Source organism: Elgaria multicarinata, chromosome 5 (genome assembly GCF_023053635.1).
Source record: "Elgaria multicarinata webbii isolate HBS135686 ecotype San Diego chromosome 5, rElgMul1.1.pri, whole genome shotgun sequence".
Taxonomy (NCBI): Eukaryota; Metazoa; Chordata; class Lepidosauria; order Squamata; family Anguidae; genus Elgaria; species Elgaria multicarinata.
Window position 1 is genome coordinate 58,150,968 of NC_086175.1, and position 22,397 is coordinate 58,173,364.

The following is a 22,397-nucleotide window of genomic DNA, read 5'->3' on the forward strand; positions in this document are numbered from 1 at the left end:
GGCATATGTGGTCATAGCTTAGCATTAGAGCACATGTTTTTCACGAAGAAGGTCCCATGTTCAATACCTGATGGCTCAGGTAGGACTGAAAAAACTCCTACTTGAGACTCTGGAGAGCTGCTGCTACTACTGCTGCTATTTGTCGCTATGCCTGGGGCTGAAAGGAAGACAGAGTCTAGCCCTAATGGCATGGTGGCCATTTTGAATTGCACCCACATAAATCAGCATAAGAACATAAACAGTGTCATGCTGGATCAGACCGAAGGACTATCTAGTTCAGCCCTCTCTTCACACAGTGGCCAACCAGTTGTCAACCAGGGTCCAACAAAGCAGGACACAGTGCAACAGCACCCTCCCACCCATGTTCCCCAGCAACTGGTAAACACAGGCTTATTGCCTTGGATACTGGAGGTAACACATAACCATCAGGGCTAGTAGCCATTGATAGCCTTCTCCTCCAATAATTTATCCAACCCCTTTTTAAAGCCATCCAAATTGGTGGCCATCACTACATCTTGTGGAAATGAATTCCATAATATAACCCTGTATGCATGTGTTCACAACACATAGGTGGGCAAATCCAATGCATTGAATCCAACAGTGCATGAGTGGAACAACAGGACTTCTTCTGGCTCAATGGGGTTATGGCACCTCTCTGACTTTGAGAGATTTTCATGCGTAGTATTTTCCTCAACATGCAGAAAATTCAAACAAGAATACAAATATACTTTAATTCATAAAAATTTGTGATTGCCCAAAAGGGGGAAGGGTAACTACTTCCTTTCCAGCAGCATAAATTTTCTTCCCTCTGAGGTGATAATTACTATGAGTGATAATTTAAACCTCAACTACTACTCAGTTTTTATTAGGGTTTCCAAAGACAACATGACCTAGCTGGAGCCAGTGGGTGGAAAATTACCGTATATTATTATAAAGTGGCAGGAGCAGGGTTTCCCCCTCCCTGAAAATATAGCTACATAATGGGTTTGTTTATGCAGAATACTGAGAGACTATAAATTCAATAAATAAATAAATAAATAAATAAATCACATTGTAGAAAGATATATCCATTTAACTTTCTAAGTGCAGATTATACTCATGGTAGATTTTTGTATATCGCAACCCATATTTAATGACCATAATTGTTGCTGATAGTTAGATGCATGTTGTCGTACAGCATAATGCTATACTTGTTTGCTTGTAACTAAGTCCCATTGAGCTCAATGGGGTTTATTCCCAAGTGTGCACAGGATTTCAGCCCTTCATCTTTCATTGGACTCTGTGGAACGAAAGTGGTTTACTGCAAATCGGTGTGATAAACTTAAACTTGCACCTAGACCTTTAACAGATTCCTTGCAATAAATTTTTCTACCGTTCTGTCTTACACACAGAGACACATATTCTTAAACTTTGGCATAAGAAAATCATATGCTAGCGATAAAGTATCTGAAATATAAAAGTCTGAAATAACTTGTGAACCGCCCAGAGAGCTCCAGCTATTGGGTGGTATAGAAATGTAATAAATAAATAAAATAAATAAATAACTTGTATCCTGCTTACTCATGGGAGTGCCACTGTTTACATAGGCCCACCCATGCATTAAGATCTGTTACTCACTTCAGTCAGGGACAGTGGGAGGGTAGAATAGGTAGGTCTTTTCATGCTGTGGCTCCAACATTGTGGAAGCAGGGATCCCAAAAGGCCTACCGAAGCCAGATGCCCTACGTGCCTTCTACAAGTCCTGCTAGTCGATAGAGCGTTTGGAAGGATCTAATTGGTTGGTTTACAATGCTTTTATGTTGGAAGTTTAATAACGTGTTTAACTGAAATTTGTTAATTTAGATGTACTTCATTCCTATTTTTGTACATTCTTTAGAGTTCTGCAACAAAAATTTTTTAAAATACATGTTGTTAATTTAATTAAAAACTTTAGAACGTGCCTTACAAAACACATGCAAATTAAAATGCTTTAAGCCATGTATCATTAACATTACTGAAATGAAGTTCCTCTAGTGAACATGACAATTAATTATTTCAGTCTTGAACTAATATAAAAAGTTATTGGGAAAACCTAAATGCTGTAATGATTCAGTTTGTTAATATGTATTTGTTGTTACAAATGAAGGTTATTTTGCTGTTCTAAACAAATAAGTATATTTGTTTATGCTTATTTGTTTTTGCTTATTTGTTTATATTTAAAAAACAAAAGCACATCTGTGTTCAGAAGGAGAGTGGTTGATCTGAAAACATACAATAAAGCTTAAGATAATATACAATTATATGATGAGCTTTTTGTAAAACAGCTATAATTAATCTAATTGGGTAGAAAAACCTAATACCGCTAAATAAATCTCAAATTTAAAATAAATAAGGTGTCATAGCTAAAATTAAATATATGTTCCAACAATTGATGGAAGTGTCCTTCAAAACAAAACAAACGGGAGTGATATTGCATTACAACCTATACTTTTCTTTCCAGTAAGTGGGCTGTGTTTCACAGCCCATGCACAGAGCAAGGCACGCTGGCATTTATGAGACAGTAAGCTATTAAATCCCTGATTTGCACATTCGGATAGAAGCAAGGCAGGCAAGTAGGTAGATGGGCTTCTCTGGTTTTACATTTCACTCACGGATATACCTGCCATTCATTATTTGATGGATCACCATAATACAACCAAGATTACTATACTTATTGAACACAATTGTTTCAAGATATTGCTTGATTCTTGTTTCTGGGGAAAAAAAACTTCAACGGAATACAAGGAAATAAAGGCCTCAAGCAATAAAACCCACCTAACATTTTCTGTCTCATATATATATATATATATATATATATATATATATAATATGGAATATCAGAAGGTTAAATAATTTACAGTTGATCACCTGGCTTTTAACTTGCCATTTAATTATTAAATTCAAGTAAGTTTGCATATTCCAAAGCCCTCATATCTATCTATCCATGTCAATCAACAGAGGGAAGGGCAAATTAGCCGCCATATTTTGTTAGAAGGAAAAACCATCTTTAACATTTGCTTTTTTAATACCTATTAGACTCAGTAACCAAGAACCAAAATAGTTTGGTTACTAAGCAAATGTGCACTTAGCTCTCAGCTCAACTGCTTAATATTAGTCACCACTGATCAACTAAAGCTTTAGATGATTTAGGGAGCAATCTTATGGCCCCTATATGTTGCCCAATAGGCCATAGGATAGTAGGGATTCCCGCCCTCTGACAGTCGGAGATACAACCCCCCTACCCTGCCTCTGTGCAGGTGGCGCGGAAGAACTATGCTGGCTGCCCTCCAAGGTCAGAAAATCAACCTCAAAGAGGGAGAAAATTGGGTGTTCTGGTGGGTAGGAAAGTGAGGAGTCCAGAGAGGCCACGATACAAACTATTTTGAGCCTCTTTCAGCCTCCTTCCCTCAGCCTCCTTCCCTCACCTTCTAGCAAAAACCTAGAAGACAGGAAAGCAAAGATCATGCCCACCACTTCTCCCATCCTGCTGGCTTCAGCCCAGCAGGGCATTGGATACACAGACATCCCCCTCACCCACAGGATTGTGCCTTAAGAACACAATCCCATGCATGTCTGGAAAGGAGGAAAGGAACCTCTCATGCAAGCACTGACTTTTGGAGGGATGCCAGCTTTCGCTGACGTTTTCTTGGCAGGTCTTATAGCGGGGTGGTTTGCCGTTGCCTTCCCCGGCCGTTATTACCTTTCCCCCAGCTAACTGGGTACTCATTTTACCGACCTCGGGAGGATGGAAGGCTGAGTTGACCCAAGCCGGCTGCCTGAAACCGGCTTGGGTTGTGGGGAGAGTTTCAGCTGCAGAAACTGCTGCTTTACCGCTCTGCTTCACACGAGGCTCTTATGCATGTCTACTCAGAAATAAATCCCATTGAATTCAATGGAATTACTCCCAGGTAAGACCAAGTATTAACTAGCCAGAAGGGAATGTTGATATGAGTGTTCCGCATCCCATCAGCAGGCGATCTAAAGCATCCACTTCCTGGTAGTAGCAGTTTGGTGTTACATCTTAATTAAGCCAAACTGTGGTTAGTTTAAACTAAGTTTTATTGAAACAAGCCAAGATCAGAAACCATGGTTTAATTCTGGCTTGTTTCAAGAAGCCAGTTAAATAAGCCAAAGTTTGGGCCAGCTTGGATATAGAAACAAACTTCAGCTATTTTAAATCATGGAGAGGATGTATCCAATCTCTTCCTTGTGGCCACACCAGTGGACAACAGACTGAGTGGAAGCACTCATGCTTCTTGCTTCAGCTGGCTTGTTTCCATAATGCTAAACTAGGGTGACCATATGAAAAGGAGGACAGGGCTCCTGTATCTTTAACAGTCGCATAAAAAGGGAATTTCAGTAGGTGTCATTTGTATATATGGAGAACCTGGTGAAATTCCCTCTTCATCACAACAGTTAAAGCTGCAGGAGCTATACTAGAGTGACCATTTTAAAAGAGGGCAGTGCACCTGCAACTTTAACAGTTGTGATGAAGAGGAAATTTCACCAGGTTCTCCATATATACAAATGACAGCTGCTAAAATTCCCTTTTCAATACAACTGTTAAAGATACAGGAGCCCTGTCCTCCTTTTCATATGGTCACCCTAGCTAAACTATTTTCTGAACTTGGTCAATGAAACATGCATTTCTTTAGAAATCAAAGTCCTATTTAAGTAGGAGAAGACAAGAGTTGTGGGGGAGAGCTCTGCAATTTTCATAAGGGGAATATTGTCCTAATTGCTCTTTAGTATGTGGGTTGATATCGCAGCATTATTGCACATTGTTCAACATTAAAAGGCAAATTCAGATGAACAAATGTAGTGTTCATCGTTCCCCATTCAAAACAAGTCTGGCTACCTGTTGTGCATCCATCTGGGTCTCATTAGTACTTCTTCCTGTTCTGTCCAATTGGTTTAACTGTGCAACAAGTTGTAGCTTTTTTCTGTTGATTTGTGATAACTATTTGGAAACTTATTCCAGTGTCTGATACACTTTTCCACATTTCTAAACACATTATTTTCATTTCATAAAGCTAAAAATTACACACATTTGCTGCATTTATAGTGTGAAACCAAAAAATTAACTTCCAAAAGCCTTCGCTAAGAGATTACGGTGGAACCACACATTACATGTGACATGGGTTGGCTAATGAAAATGGCATCCCTATGTCAGGTCCCCACATCTCTGCTATATCATCATCATCATCATTTTTCTATACCCCCCATAGCCAAAGCTGTCTCTGGTTCATTTACAACAATTTATTTTTTAAAAAATACAAAACAGCATTACAAAAAACAACGTTATGAGTTTTCCTCCGTGGGAAGCTTATTCCATAGTCTGTGGCCACCACTGAAAAGATATAGGATCACTTACAAAATGAACGATGTTGCAAAAGATCTGGAGCTATATCCTAATGGTGCTATGTATTTACCTCCAGTACCAGAGCCATACTGACTAGTAGCTATTGGTAGCCTTATTCTCCACGAATTTATCAAATGCTCTTTTAAAGCCATCCAAGTTGGCAACTAGAATGATCAAGGGCCTGAAGCAACTCCGCTCTGCGGAAAGGGTACAACATCTGGGGCTTTTTAGTTTAGAAAAAGGCTAGTAAGGGAGGGGTTACAGATTATGCATGATGTGGAGGGAGTGGATAGGGAGACATTTTTATCGCCCACCCTCCTAATACTAGAACTTAGGATCATGTAAGGAAGTTGAGTGGTTGGAAGTTGAAGCCGGATAAATGGAATTCACAACCACAGGGTATAGCAATGGCTGCCAACTTGGATGGCTTTAAAAGTGGATTCATGGTGTGTTAGGCAATCAATGACCACTAGTCATGATGGTTATATATTACCTCCAGTACCAGAGACAGTATGCCACTCATTATCAGATTCTTGGGAAGATGAGTCGGTGCTATTGCACTCATATCCTGCTTGTGGGCTTCCCATAAGCATCTCGTTGACTACTGAAAACTCCAAAGCAAGGCATTGCCATTTTGTGTGAACAGAATGCTGGACTCCGTAGGCCTTTGGACTGAACCATAAAGGGTGCACCTAAAGAAGCATCTTCACCTTGTCAAATTTAGAAAAAAAAAATGGCCATCTTCCTTAGAGAAACTAATTTTTTAAAGAAAGATATATATTTTTTCTAGCTGGCTTGCATTTATAAATGACTGCTTCAAAAATTCAACTTCACCAGTCATGAGTGAAATTATCTGAAAAGGCGATTCTTTCTTTTATTGATTCAAAACAGCAGCAGAAGTCATTTCCACTTATATGGGCAAGCTGTAACTGTCACACAACTTGCACATGACATATAACTTTAAAACACGAGGATTGCTCTGAATTAAGCGTCTTGAAGAGAGCCATGCAGAAGTCATTGATTTTGGAAGCAATATTGCGTGGCTGTTTTCCTGCCTATTTTACATCAATTGCTATAAAGAATTGCTTTATCGATCAGATAAATCAGAGCATATCTATATATTAGGCCTGTAGCAAACTCCAACCCACCACCATATCTTCAACTCCAATGTTCCTGTCCACCCAATTTGGAGGGGAACATTTTGCAAAGACTTCCCTTACCCCATAATGGATATTTAGGGATGGGAGGAAATATTTACCATCGAGGCAGCTATGGCTTCCTTTCCATTTTCTTCTTTCTTTACAATTTAAAAGCCATCAGAGCTCTGATTGCCATATTTCCTTCCTAGGAAATATGCTTTTTTCCTAAAATAACTTGAGTTAGAAGAGGAATGACAAAAACGAATGATTTTGAAATAATATGGAAACAATTTTTGGATTTTAAGGGGGAGAGGGAAAACACCTCCAGAAGAATCAATGAGATTTTGGAAATCAGAATAAGATCCCTGGGTTGGGGGTGCACTTTAATGTTAATCAATGATTAGATCAAAGCAGAATTAAGTGAAGAGAATGTACGTTTATTAGTTTGTTTAAGTATGTATTATGTATTACGGGGTTATTATTATATATCGTATTGTTTGTATTGTTTAGAAGTATGGTTCTTATGTAGTTATAGAAAATCAATTAATAAAAACATTTAAAATAAAATAAAATAACATAACTTGGGAAGGATGCTGACATGATGCTAGCATCATTCCCAGGGCACTCTGAGGAGGAAAAGTAATAAACAGAGGTTTGCTCCTGCTTAGGGTGACCATATGGAAAGGAGGACAGGGCTCCTATATCTTTAACAGTTTCATAGAAAAGGGAATTTCAGCAGGTATCATTTGTATACATGTAGCACCCGGTGAAATTCCTTCTTCATCACAGCAGTTAATGATGTGATGAAGCCCTGCCCTCTTGACCAGATACTAAAACCACCATTGAGAAATGTGTTGTCTAAACTGAGCCATTATGATCAAACACAAGCACTAATCAAAATGATTTTATCGTCAAATGTCAAGAGCATTTTTATATGAAAATACAGAAACAGAAAAAATTACAATTACCTTATTGACAAGAGTGACAATATCACCTTCTTTGATTGTCAGTTCATCTTCATTCTGTGCTTCATATGGAAATATAACTTTGCAATATTCCTTTACTGAAAGTAAAAAATAATAATTTAAATACATTGTACTACCAAAACATTCACATTGTCAAAATGAATGTCTTTCCTGATGTTCTTCTAGTCTAGGCAATTGGCTTTAGAAAGTGAATGAAACATTAAAATGCCTTATATACTACAAGAGAGAGAAAAATGACGAGGAATTCTGTAGAAACAGTCATTTAGTGAACTACTTTAGCCAGAAATATTACAATAAAATACTTTTAATTGGAAAGGCTGTGCAATTTTCTCATTCACATTGAGGCTGTGGGCAGGGATTTCCCACAGGGAACACAAAACCTTGCTTTTAGGATGCGTACAACCAGTGCCTTTATAGCAAATGGGAAGCTGCACTAACATTTAAAGTTTAATTTAATAGTTTTTAATTAAATAAACATAATTTTACTAAACATTTCTATTATAATATTATTACAGAAGTTGTAATTTTCATTCCTTCTTTTGATAGGGAGGGTGCGTAATTTCACAAACTCAAGGAACATGATTGGATGGGGAGAATGGGAGGCAAGCACAGACCTCCCATTGCCTGTAATTACCAGGTGAGCATGCCAAGAGCAGGGAAGAGGGAAAGATGTTTTTTCTTATGCACTACGGGAATCTCTCCAAGTGTGGGAGCTACACCTACATGGGGAAGTTGTATGCTCACTGATCTATGTTTGACAATATCTCTAGACAGCAGTACTACTTCCTCACTTTCTGAATTTGTTACTACAAGGAAGAATCCTTAGAATATATTTTTTTAAAAAACCCAGTCCAAACACATGTCGACGCTGGTACCGAGGCCTCACTTGGGGGTGGAGGCTCGGCGTGAGAAGGAGCTGGTGAATTCAATACTGGAGGTGGAGGAGGCGGCAACATAGCTCTGATCCTAAGGGGTTCAAGTGCGATCGGCTCCTCCGCGGTGCGTCTTCTTTTCTTTTTATGAGATTCTCCATGCTTCAGCGTACGAGCCTTTTTCAAAATCTTTTTCGCTGTTGCTACGGACAGGGAGGGGCCCGGTGGGGGAGAATCAAGGCGTTCTGTTGGTGCGGTTTGCATCGTGGCCGTTGAAACTGGAGTCTCGTCTACTGTGAGAAGGGTTTTTTCCCAAAGGACAGCACGGAGACGATCGGCACGATGTCTTCTTGTCTGTCTGGTAAATGCCATACAATGATGGCAGGACTCAGGAATATGTTGTTCTCCCAGGCAGATTAAGCACAGGGAGTGGCCGTCAGTCGGTGGTAATTTGGCTCCGCACTTTACACATTTTCTAAATGGGGCCTTAAGGGCCATGCGCGCCTAAGGCGGCGCGGGAATCACACGGTTTGTGCGCTATCTAACTATATACAGAAAAAAACTATCTACAGGAATAGTAATAACAAGAAAAAAACTTTTTTTTTTTTTTTTTTTAGCTAAGAAGAAAAACGTTTCTTTGACGAAAAATCCCGAAGAACGAGCTGCCACAATGGCGGTCAAAAAGAAACTGAAAGAGTAGGCGGGAGCCCAGGAGACAGGCGCAGTATAGTGTGGGGGAGGGTTCCCGCCCAAAATGATCATAAGCTCTGAAAGTTCCGAAGTCGAGCTCGCGCAGGCGCAGAGCCCATGGGTGTGATGCACAGAGACCACGAAGAAGAAACTACTTATACACACCAACACAAATATTATTAACACATAGGTCTATATGGTATAAGAATAAAAGCATATGGTGATCCAAATTTTAATTTCCAAAAGTGCATGAACCCCACCCCAAGTTCATGCTTTTTAAATCTGTTATTTAGTTGCACCAGCTAAAGCAGATAAGTGTAACCTGCTTAATAATGCATTGACAGCTAAACAAAAGGAATGATTTACAGGTATTATCTCACATATCTACAACTGGCCATTGTTTTAACCACCACTGATGGTGAGGTACCATTTTGTATAGGTTTCTGATTTCTTGTTTAAAGGCTTCTGAAATTGCTCTTTGAAACTGCATAACAATTGTGTTTGTCTATATTTCTATGTCAGACTCTTAGATACAGGCCTGTTATACTGCCCAATAATAATAGCCCCTATTAAATATTACTCAGTTTTATTTCTATCTTGAATCTCAAAAAAAGTTACTACTCTTTATCTGAAAAATGAATTTTCTTAACAATTTTCCTACCCCTCTAAAACACCACACTTTTCAGCCTTGTTTTCTGTCCCTACTAGCTGTCTTGACTGGTTTGTTCCATAATTAGTCTTGGAAGATCCTTTTCTGTGACATTGGTTCTCAGTGCTTTGAAAAAACCTGCCACTAATTACAGGCCCATCTCAGAACTCTGAGGATAATAGCACAACACAAAACAAGATTTAGGGTGCAACCAGTGGATCATTCTCCATAGTAAGCATGTAAAAGTTTGCACCCTAAATCTTGTTTTGAGTAAACATGCATAGTTTCCCCCCCTGCATAAGATCCTTCCTTAGCCATTATGGCATATTATCTAGTTATTAACTAAAGTTACGAGATGTTACGAAGTGGAAAAGCTTGAGTCAAGACCCAGGAAAAAATAAATTAGAGGGGAGGGATTAAGTGTTGATACCATGCTTTATAATTTTGATAAATTATTTACAGTAATTTGCATCTCTGACCCTTTTTGGATTTATGGGACTTCAGGCTTATTTATCTTTCACTCTAAATAAAGAATATAATAAGAGGAAAGCATTGTAAAAAATACTCTACATCCTGTAGAGAATTGTTTTTAGAATTTCCTCAAGCAGTTTCTATTTTTAATTGTATCTAACAAGTTTAATGCATGGTATTTACAGAAGGAAGGTTCTGAATTTCTCTCCCTTCACATTTCTTTCAAAATTAAACAGTTCTAATTTACCTTGTCCTGGCCATGAAGTGGCACTGCCGTTCTTGAGGTTTTCATTTCTAGAAATGAAAGCAGTGAACAAGTGCACTGCCAGCTTCAGTTGTCTTTTGCCTTCCTCATGGGAGTCCACCCGGATAAGGGGAGTGGGAGTGGGACGCAGGAGAATCCTCTTGTTTTCTCCAATCACAGATCAGAGACAACAAGGGAATTCCTCTTTTCTCCTCCTCCCCAAGCTCCTGGTAGCTTCCAGGCCACAGGGTGGGGCTTGGAGAGTGGAAAGCGCTTGGGAGGGTCTAGAGAGGAAGCCCATGGGCTGGATGGTGAACATCTACGGTTAGTGCCTTTTCTGAAATCTTACTGCAGGTTTTTTTTTAAAAAAACCCCAAGTTTTACTATGTGTACAAATGCTGATGTTCATACATGCCCTTTGGATCAACAACAAAATGCATTTTGCTTTGGCTGGCTGGGGATGAGAGGTAAGTTATTATTGACTAACTGGCTTGGGATAATCATTGCCTTTAAACAAGGCTGGAGGGGGAAACCACATCATTTAAACTGCTGTTAGGTTTTCTAAAAACAATTTTAAATTTCTTATTATCTGTACCAGCACAGGTGTGCATACAATACTCTTTTGAACAAAATAAATCCTGAAACTGACCAGACAGGATAGCTGACTGATACCTTCTTTTCTGTTGATAGGCAGGCAACAGAATTAATAACATTAATGGTAAACTTTCTAGTGAGTTTCTGTCTAGTCAGTTGCAAGCCATCTGCAACCCTAAACAAATTATTCACTTAGAATTGCAGACAGTGTCAATTTTAGGCTAATCAGTTTGTTTCCATATGTCCTTGCTTTTTCTAGTGCTGGTGATTATATTTGTCTCAAAGGGGGGAAATCACACACACACACACACACACACACACACACACACACACACACTTAGGAAGACTTTGGTGTACTTCTCTTAATATTTTAACATTCATATAAGGATCTCCTTCTGTTATATGGGGATCAAGTGAGCGTTATTATGCATATGGGGACATGTATCTTGACCAGGAAGGGGGAAATCATGTGAACAAGTGGAAGGAAAGTGTGGGAAGAGCAAACTGCACATGTGACAAATGTGAAATTAATTATAAACGCTCTCTATAAAACATCAGAAGACAAGAGAGCAGAACTCCAGACACAGCCAATCCATGGAAGAACTACGCATATCAAATTTAAGTAGTTACTGTGATGAATTTGTGTAGGCATTCCAGCAAGTACTGCTTGTTACTATCTCTTCAAGGGATTATACTAGTCTACAAAGATTTTTTAAATTGAAAAAATTAGAAATTGTGCTACTCATTAAGCAGTAGAAAATACCTTCATTTCAACTAAAACAATCTTTTTAGAATTCACCAAGGTGATAAAAAGCAGCTTCAGTCCTATATCCCAGCTAAACACCTGATTGACAAGATAATCAGCATCATCCAGATGCATCTGGTGTTGCAACAACTCCACTTTTGTGATCAGCATAACCAAGAATGGTACAGAGATCTCCTGGGTCGAGGGAAGGTTTCTTTAGTAAAGGTCTTTTAAGTAAGAGGGAACAACCCTCTCCTGCAAAGAAGAATTAATCACTTTCCTTAGCTATGGCAACAGGCCCACATTGGTCAATTTAATCAGCCAAAAAGGGCAAGGGTCAAATACACAGATGGTGGCCCTCACCACTCCCAATACTCTGTTCACATCTTTGAGATCTACAAACTGAAAAGAATCCAAAAAAACTGGGCAAGCTCCGCTTCCTCTGTTCATAAGGATCTGCACGGTGCTAACTCATGCATCTCTTCTGGTGGTCTCAGCATTTTACCCCCCCTTTGGGTGCTCTGAAGCTCCAGCCATGTGAGTGCAGAGTACATATGGGATTTCTATACAAAAGGGCAATATGATACAAGGTTCTAGCATTTAAAAATTAGTTCTGAAATCAAATTAGTTCTTGGTGAGTACGTTTGGCTAGATGGAAAAACAGAGAGATATTCCACGTACACATGCATAAGTAAAGTTCCTTTGTAAACTATAAGGTTATATCCAATATTAATTCTAGTCAAGTAGACCCACTGAAATGAATGGCTCTTAAATTAGACTAATGTTGGACACTAATGTTAAACTTGATAAGTTACAAAAACCTTTAAAATAAGGATCAGCAACTGGTGACCCATGGGCCAAATCTTCCTCCCTAAGGAATGCTGCTTTGGTTTCCAGTTTCCATCATTCTCTCCTCTCTGCTTATTTTCTTCCTTGGTTCTTAATTGAAACTGAGATACATTAAAAGCATACAAAACATATTATGTGGAACGTACATTACTTTGAAATTATTATAGAGAAAGTCCACACTTTTCAAAAACATCTTTTATCTGTTGTCTTCCTTCTAGCAGGCCAGTATAATTAGCAAGTTTCAATATGGACTGCAGACATTCAAATTAAATTCTTTAGGTCATGTGATAGTTACAAGAATAAAAGGGTTATATCCTCTACTGTTACATTCAGTTGCCTTTTTAAGACATATCTATTCACCCTAGCTTTTCACAATTAATTATCCCTCCTCCCTCCGTGAGTAATTTGTCTAGCCCTGAACTTCAGATTGTAAACCTGAAGGCAGGGCCTATCTTTAATTTTTGTAGGTTGTTTAAACTAGGGATTTGTATATTGAGATATCTTCTTCAAATTTCCTTAAGGAGCACACAGAGATATGAGCAAATCAAGGCATAACATTAACTCTGGTCTGTCCCAGTCTCAATTTGTGTCCTTGCTCACCTTTCCCAGTACAAGATGGAAAAACTGAACTGCATAGAAAGGAGAAGATACCATCCTTTTCAATGGTATACTACAATACCAGTCTTCCATCCTTCCAGGTATTCCCAAAAAGAATCTAACTTCTTTTAAACCCCCACCAAACTAATGGGGAGTGGAGTGGCTATTAACAACAAGCTTCCCCAGATAAGGATTAACGCTTGAGAACCTAATGATAATACTAAATTCTAAGTAGATTTCTATCTAGCAAACACACTTAATTATGGTTTCCAACCATTTTAAGCTCTATTATTCACAGTACTGGAAATACTCTACTACTATTTTTATTACTTCTGAAAAACTCTGATAGCATATTTTTCGACAAAGTAAACATAAAAAGGTGAGTGAATGTATTTTTCTCTGAGACACACCTACATTTTTAATAGACAAACACCCAACAAATCTGATTTATCTAAGAGAAGTGCAAGTTAATCAAATATTTGGTAGTAGACATTGGGTTTTAAAATAGGATAATGCTAGTTTTAAAGTGTGTGAAACAAAACTCATTTTTGCTTCATATCTTTAGCCCAAAGCCTTGTGGTGCATTTTCTTTATTACTTTTGAAATTAGACAATGTCTAAGAAATGAAAGTGCCCTAAATTCCCCAGATGCTTAGCTGCTCTGAGCAGAAAAAGAAAAAAATAATATCTGCAAGACCTACCCTTTGTTCTGCTGTCCAATTCTATTTTCATCGGCTCCTGAATTGCTGCAGCTGTGGGTATTCTTTTTCCAACCGTCTGTAAACATATAAATGATTCTTCTTTAATTTATTTTATCTTACCAAATATTAAATAATATAAATAATGAACAAAATACCATAATGTATATGTTTGCTCTCCTAATAAAATAAAAACATAAAACACGGTCAATAAAAACATTTTTTTTAAAAAAAAAGTGATTTAAATATTGAAGTGATTCACTCAGTTCTTACCTGCACAAATTACCATAAGACGTTTAACTGGTTAGTTAATTGTCCCCTTGTGACCTTCTAATTATATATTATTTGGGGCAAAGGAAGTTTTCCTCTATGTGCAGTCATATGAAGTATCAAAGCTCTGTTGACATATGTGCATCCCAGCATAAGCATTTCATAATTCTACTTTATCTTATCGACAATGATATAAGCATATCAATGCAGATTTAATAATGTGTTGCCCTGAAGTATTTACCTATGTAAATGCTTGCAATTACTCCATAATATTTTAACTTGGGGTTAAAACCTGTGGGTTAAAGTTGTTCGTTGACTATACCTAAAAAAACCAACTGAACAGAAAAAAACTGAAACAAACAATTAAGAGACTAGATCTACTTTTATGTCTTGTTGTTGTTTATTCGTTCAGTCGTTTCCGACTCTTCGTGACTTCATGGACCAGCCCACGCCAGAGCTTTCTGTCGGCTGTCGCCACCCCCAGCTTCCCCAAGGTCAAGTCTGTCACCTCCAGAATATCATCCATCCATCTTGCCTTTGGTCAGCCCCTCTTCCTTTTGCCTTCTACTTTCCCTAGCATCAGCCTCTTCTCCAGGGTATCCTGTCTTCTCATTATGTGGCCAAAGTACTTCAGTTTTGCCTTTAATACCATTCCCTCAAGTGAGCAGTCTGGCAGTCAAGTGAGCAGTCAAGTGAGCATGTCTACTGCTACTTTTATATCTACAGGCAAGAGTAGTTGAGCAGGAAGCTGACATCTTGAGCAGCTCACCTTCTTGAGAGTGCACAAAACTCAGAGCTTTGCCTGAAAACAGGTAAATAGCAGAGGAGCAAAATGGAAATATGGTCCCTGCTATATTACCTCAAAGACCAAATATAGCAGAATTATTCAGGTGACCCTTTGGTGACTGATGACACATTTAGGGGTCCTTCTTTCTTTTTAACATTCTCTCTCTCTCTCTCTCTCTCTCACACACACACACACACACACACACACACACACACACACACACTTCCAGTTTTCTGCTGAGGAAGAGAATGCAATTCATTAATGTAGGGCACAGGATCACAAATGCCATTAAGAGAGCCTAGAAAAACAATTCAAATTTATGAGGTGGGGGGCAAATCTGTCTCATGAACTAATTCAATTAATTAGCTAAAATGGTTGTATATAAGAACTCATGGTGTCAAGGGAGCAAATTGTCTTCTGGCAGGCTGTTTGTATGGAAAGTTAAATAGTTGATTTATGTTTGAGGGTGCAAAGAGTTGACCCTGCCAATTAAATATATGTTCTTTTCTATAGATGTCATCTGCCAGCACAATTGCCAGATGTTCTTTTTTAAAAAAAACAAATGTGTATTTTGTTTTTGGTTTTAGCAATGGTCCATATTCCAGATCAAGAGCCCCATCGAACATTATGTCCCTTATTTCAGCTCCCAAACATTTTACTGCTTTATGGTTCTGATGTCTCATAAAACCCAGAACAAATAATATTTTTGCTTTTCATTTCCCCCCACTGAAACCAAATATACTGCTCTCCAATATTAAATATAGTACTCATAAGTGCTATTGTTCTTCAGAAATCATTGCCATTCTCTGATGTGTTTCAGAATACAACACACCACAACATATCTCCCATCTCAAGAGTCTGAATTGTAGACTTCCCTGTTCTCAAACTTCAATAAGTAACCAAAGAAAAATAAAGGTGAAATTAGGTTACATTTGTCATATGATCATGTACTGTATAAGGCTAAATTGACAGCCTTCAATGGCTAAACCAATTAAAAATGGTAGTAATTTCATAGGGTGAACATTTTCCCCAACATACAGCACTCTAGAGTTCATGCCAATTGAACGTTTTAGGTTTCTACCAGGTGGATATGAGAAATGCTTAGAAGGCAATGCAAAAACTGACTTACTTATATTTATATTGAAGTCTGTACTGTGTCCTAATGTCAGAACTGCAAAGTTGAATCAGTCATAAGATTCAGAAAAATGAGCATTAGTCACATTAAACATTTCAAGAGTCAGGCCTGTAAGTCTCATCATATTATAGCACATGCCCAAAACCAAGAGGTTCACTTGGAAAATTAAGCTTTAATTTTATAGTGTAGGAGCAAAATGCCCATTGAAAGGCTTCACAGGGCATCAGAATTGTGTGTCAATAACTGAGTTTTAAATATGCATGGAAAACCATCTAGTCCTTCACATATCTCACGAGTTGCCTTTCCTTTACAAATAGAGGAAGAAAATATACACAGTGAAAGAACAGAGGTACTAACCTCTTATGATAATACCCAAGGAAAGTCAGCACAAGATATGTGTGACTATGTAATAAGGCTTATAGGACAGAAAAAGGACTTTGAAAGGGATAATGTTTTGCTTGCTCTCTTTTATGAAACTATTAAGAGCAGCATACTTCTGAATACCAGATGCTGGGGACTGAATAACAAATAAAGGCTGTTGTTGTTTGCACGCATCACAGAACCATCTCTCTGGCCGTTGCCAGGTAGTCTCTTTCTAGTCTAATATAATCCCTCATTTTATGTAGTCCTTTCTCCCAAACCCACATCCCCCAAAAGACAGTTCATTCTTTATCATGATCTAATGCAAGATAACAAAAGGTCATGGAATTCATACCCAGTGATGGATGGTCATGGTGTGAAAATACTGCACATGATTAGGCCAACACAGGTGGCAAGAACCTTGCAAAGATAATGTGTGTTGTAAGGAGAGCCATCGCGCAGAAACACTTTTAAAGCACCAGCTCAAATTAACCTCTTCAATGAAGGCCTGGCCTTATGATGCTTAAAGTATGCACATAAAGTCACACTTTTATTCCATACTCATTGCAACTATATTTACCTTAGAGAATGCCTACCCCTTATGTCCCTACTCGATCGCTGTAATAATCAGAGGGAGCATTTTGAGGTAGTAGGTGGTAGGAGGTGGAGGTTGGGCAAAACATTTCTCCTGTGGATATTGATAACCCTGGTCGGAATGGTAATATCTTTGGGGTCGGTAACGATCCCAGTCGTAGAAGCTCTGCCTGCCTTGGGGCTCAGAATACTGGGAGACCCTGTCCCAATCACGCCTCGGTGTTCGTCTAGGCAACACCTGCAAGGGGATTATATCCTGGGACGCTTGAAGTCTTACAGGCTCCCGTGCCGAGGCTGCTGATGCCGAGTCTCGTAACTCACCCTCCGATAAACTGGGAGGGTATATCGGTAACGTGTTCCTCGGTATCGACTGGGGTCTCGGCGTCGAGACATGCCTCGATACCGAAACGGCGGCAGGAGGAGTTGTCTGCCTTCGAGGGGGCTCGGATGGTCGAGGAGAGCCACGAGAGGGTTTCTCCGTAGTCTTCTTCTTCTTTTTCTTTTTCTTCTCCATTTCAATGGAGGATTTTGGCGTTCTGGCCTTTTTAGAAATTTTCTTGGCTGCAGAACTTGCCAAAGACCGGCCAGGCGCCAGGGGTATCTGTGCCCTATCAATTGCTCTGGCTTGCACACTCGGCTCTGTGCTTCGGTCAGAAACGGTCTTCGATGCCGTTTTATCCATCGGTGGTTCTGTAGCCCTGAGGGCTTTTTCCCACAGTATTGAGCATAGGCGATCAGCCCTGTTCTTTCTGGTCTGCTTTGTAAAGGACATGCAATGGTGGCACGCCTCTACAATATGGCCTTCTCCTAAACAAAGGACACAAAGGGAGTGTCCGTCCGTTGGAGGTAGTTTGGCCCCGCACTTGACGCACTTGCGGAACGGAGCCTTTACTGCCATGCGACAGTTGCGACCGTAGTCGCTGAGAGGAAAACTATCTACAAAAGAAGATATAATAAAAAGAATTATATATATATATAGATACGAGAGAGAAAGGACGAAAAAGAAGAAAGCTGAGGAAAGAGGTAAGCTAGAAAATATTTTAAGAGTAATAATAGAAGAAAACGCTAGAGGTTAAGTTTTTCGGTCTAGGCACAATGGCGGACGACGAAGAACTGAGGTAAGGGCGGGAACCGCATGGACATGCGCGGTAGCGTGGGGGAGGGGTTCCCGCCAAAAACGTTCCACTCAGCTAGAGAAGGTTCCGGTCTGGTCTCTGCGCAGGCGCAAAGCCCATATGTGTGATGCATAGAGACCACGAAGAAGAACAAAGCCCTATGAAGAGAGACTGAAAGAACTGGGCAAATTTAGCCTGGAGAAGAGAAGATTGAGGGGAGACATGAGAGCACTCTTCAAATACTTGAAAGGTTGTCACACAGAGGAGGGCCAGGATCTCTTCTCGATCATCCCAGAGTACAGGACATGGAATAACGGGCTCAAGTTACAGGAAGCCAGATTCTGGCTGGACATCAGGAAAAACTTCCTGACTGTTAGAGTAGTACAACAATGGAACCAGTTACCTAGGGAGGTTGTGGGCTCTCCCACACTAGAGGCCTTCAAGTGGCAGCAGGACAACCACCTGTCAGGTATGCTTTAAGGTGGATTCCTGCACTAAGCAGGGGGTTGGACCCGATGGCCTTCTAGTCCCCTTCCAACTCTACTATTCTATGAGATAGATGGGGCAGGCAAGTAGGCAGGAGAGACAGACTGGGTGGGTGGCAAGGGAGAAAGCTGGAGACAGATGCAGCAGCAGTGGGAAACAAGAAATGTGCTATCACTCTTTGCTTTTCCTCCGAAAAAAGCTGCTGTTTAAAATGCTACCTGGATAAAAATAACCAGTGCTGCTGGAGCTATTTGAGCACAGACTTTCAAATTACATGTTGCAAAGTTATAATACTACCGTATTTCTTCGATTGTAAGACACCATCGATTGTAAGACGCACACTAATTTCAGTACCACCATCAGAAAAAACAACCCTAAGACACACTCGCGATTCTAAGACGCACCCCATTTTTAGAGAAGTATATATGGGGGGAAAAGTGTTTCTTAGAATCGAAGAAATAGGGTAAGTACTAATTTATGGTGAGAGAGGAGATGGGTCAAACTATGCAGTATGGTAACGAAAAGAAAGTTATGATAGGTGCCACATTCAAATCCTACCATCCAACTTTAGAGTTAACCAATGGAGAGATAAGAAAACATTAATGTGACTTCATATGTATGCATGTACTCGGACTATATGTTACTCTGTGTTGCTTAAAACTTAAAGTTTTATTTTTAAAATAAATAAGGCTTGATGTACAATTGACAAGTGCTATGTTTGCTTTCTTCCTTTATATAGATCTCCTTTATACATTCCTGGCAGATGGAATAGTGTTTTAGAGCCATTATGTTTTAGTATGAAATAGTAGCACGATGATGAAAAAGCATACCCCTAGGCCAATCTCATATCTTAATCATTTTTCCTGAGACGTTGACCTGACCTGGAATGTCCACTTATTTTCAGTAAAAGGAATCACTTTGTGGTATGCATCTGCAGGGAGAGGCACATTTGTGGAGGTCCTGCAAGAGATGTCAAACTGGAGAGTTTCGCATCACACTGCCTAAGTGCTCATGGCATAGGTGCCCAAAGTTTTGAAAAACTTGCAAGGGGTGGGAATATGGATTATTTTTTTAGTCTTCCTTGGGAGGCTCATTCTCAATGTTGTGGCCAGCATAATAACAGCATCAACTTGTTAAAATGGGATGTTAATATAATATTAATATTTTTGACATATTTTGGGCATAAAAATAATTAGAGATATAGAACACAGAGAGGCAATGGGTTCTGTGAGTTGATACCAGGGTTGGGATGGCAGGTTGCTTACAGGGCTGGAAAGTTCATGAGAAGGTCTTCTCTTTGCTTGTGAAGGTACAGTATACTCTGTAATGATTGTGAAAAGCTCCAATAGGAAACCTAATCCACACCATCCTCTCTTCTTATAAGGAGAACAGATTATTTCTGCCTATTAACTTATCAGATGTATTGAGCCAGGACACATTGAGCTGGTTATTCATCCCAGTCCAACTGGGCATCTCCATAGGTAGGCTTACAAACTCCCCTCTACTGGTCTTGTGAACTATATCTACAATCCATGTTCATTTAAAAACGATGCCCTGTTAAGACGCAGTTATTGGCATCTTGATTTCTTGCTTACACAAAGTCTATTTACAGTGCAATCCTATGAATGTCTATTCATATATAAGCTCCATTGAATTCAATGGGGCTCATTAGTGTGAACAGCAGGAATGGGCATTTCTTCCAGAAAGTGGAATCCAAGGTGGTATTATTATTATTATTATTATTATTATTATTATTATTATTATTATTATTATAGATTTATATCAACTTTTCAACTTGAGCCCGTAAAGTGGCTTGCAATATTTATAAAATACAAGACCATATGCTTGAGCAGGACCCAGTATCTGATGTTCCTTCCCACAGGGCAGGTGATGTCAGTAAGCTTAGGTCCAATTGGAACAGATCCTAATCACAAATATGTATCTATTACTTGATGTCTCTGAACTACACTGAACAGCACTGCCAGCTGATATGGAAACTCTTCGATCGATATCCTCTCATGCCGTGGATGTGCCTCCAAAGGCAGGAGGGCTTGTGGTATTGGGCGATTTTATCATTAGACACACAGACAGCTGGGTTTATGATGGATGTGTATACTGCATATGAATTGCCTACCTGGTGCAAAGGTTGCAGATATCATGCGTCATCTAGATAGCCTAGTAGATAGTGCTGGGATGGGGTCAGTGGTCATGGTCCATGTTGGCACCAGCGACATGGGGAAATGTAGTCATGAGGTCCTGGAAGCCAAATTTCACCAAATTGCTAGGTAGGAGGTTGAAATCCAGGACCACCAAGGTGGCTTTCTCTGAAATATTGTTGAACCAATTGGAAACACTGACCACAGTGCTATTAGATTTAATATATATTTAAGTGGAAATTGCCCAGGAAATCAAACACAGTCACATTTGACTTCAAAAGAGGAAATTTCTCTAAAATGAGGGAACTGGTGAAAAGGAAGTTGAAAGGGAGCATCAAGATGGTTAAATCCCTTCAAAATTCTTGGAGGTTACTCAAAGCCACAATAATAGAAGCCCAACTGAAATGCATACCACAGTTTCAAAGAAGTAGCACCAAGTCCAAGAGGTTACTAGCATAGTTAACAAACAGCCTCAAGGGAGCTATTATAGAACAGAAGGCTTCGTTCAGAAAATGGAAGTCTTGCCCAAGTGAGGAAAACAAAAGGGAGCACAAAGTTGCACAAAGGCAATGCAAGCAGATAATAAGAGATGCAAAAAAAGCATTTTTAATTGCAGATCGCTAACAATATCAAGGCTAACAATATGGAATTCTTTAAATATACCAGAAGCAGAAAACCAGTTGGATGGCAAAGAGTACTAAAGGAGGACAAAGAGATTGCAGAAAAGCTGAATGAATTCTTCACACTGGTGTCCAGTGCAGAAGTTATAGGACAGAAACCTGTGCTTGAACTGATGTTTTCAGGAAGGGAGTCTGAGGAACTGAGGCAAACAGTGGTGACAAAAACTGAAATTCTCAACCTTATTGATAAACTGAAAGCAAGTGAAACTGCTAATCTTCTAACCAAAATATGCAACATGTACCAGAGGGCTAGAAGATGGCCATTGTAACACCAAGGATCCGGTGGGGGGTGCGATCTGGGAAATTAAAGGGTTGTTAGCTTAACATCTGTTTTTGGTAAATTCTGGGTAAAGCATTATTAAAATTAGTAAGCATATAGAAGGGCAAGTCCTGCTGAAAAAGAATCAACACAGCTTCATCAAAGGTAAGTTCGGTCTCAACATTTTAGAGTTCTTTGAGAGTGCCAATAAACATGTACACAGGGGTGATCCTGCAGACCCTGGACTTCCAAAAGTTGATTGGTAGCAAATTAAAGGAAGTACTTCTTCACATAGTACATAACTGAACTATGGAATTCACTACCACAAAATGCAATTATGGCCACCAATTTGTATGGATTTTAAAGGGGGTTAGATAAATTCCCAGAGGAGAAGGCTATCAATGGCTACTAGTCCTGATGGCTATTGTGCAACCTCCTCCAGTATCAGAGGCAGTACACCAGTTGCTCAGGAAAATGGATGAGAGGGTGCTATAGCACTCATGTTCAGCTTTTGGGATCCTGGTTGACATCTGGTTGGCCACTGTGTGAGCAGAATGCTGGACCAGATGGACCCTTGGTCTGATCCAGCACGGCTCTTCTTATGTTTTTACCCCTTCATGGTGTTTGGTCTCAAATGGCTTT

At 39.4% G+C, this 22,397-nt stretch overlaps 1 protein-coding gene across 4 annotated transcripts in view; it reads right to left on the reverse strand.

The window, feature by feature from the left end:
- Positions 1–22,397, reverse strand: part of SH3KBP1 (SH3 domain containing kinase binding protein 1) — a 177,325-nt gene that overhangs the window by 30,758 nt on the left and 124,170 nt on the right. For all 4 annotated transcript variants that reach the window (XM_063126438.1, XM_063126441.1, XM_063126439.1 and 1 more), the window contains 2 exons: positions 13,917–13,992; positions 7,488–7,582 (listed from right to left, as the gene is read on the reverse strand). In XM_063126438.1, the coding sequence (XP_062982508.1) occupies positions 7,488–7,582; positions 13,917–13,992 (171 nt within the window). The remainder of the gene's footprint in view (positions 1–7,487; positions 7,583–13,916; positions 13,993–22,397) is intronic.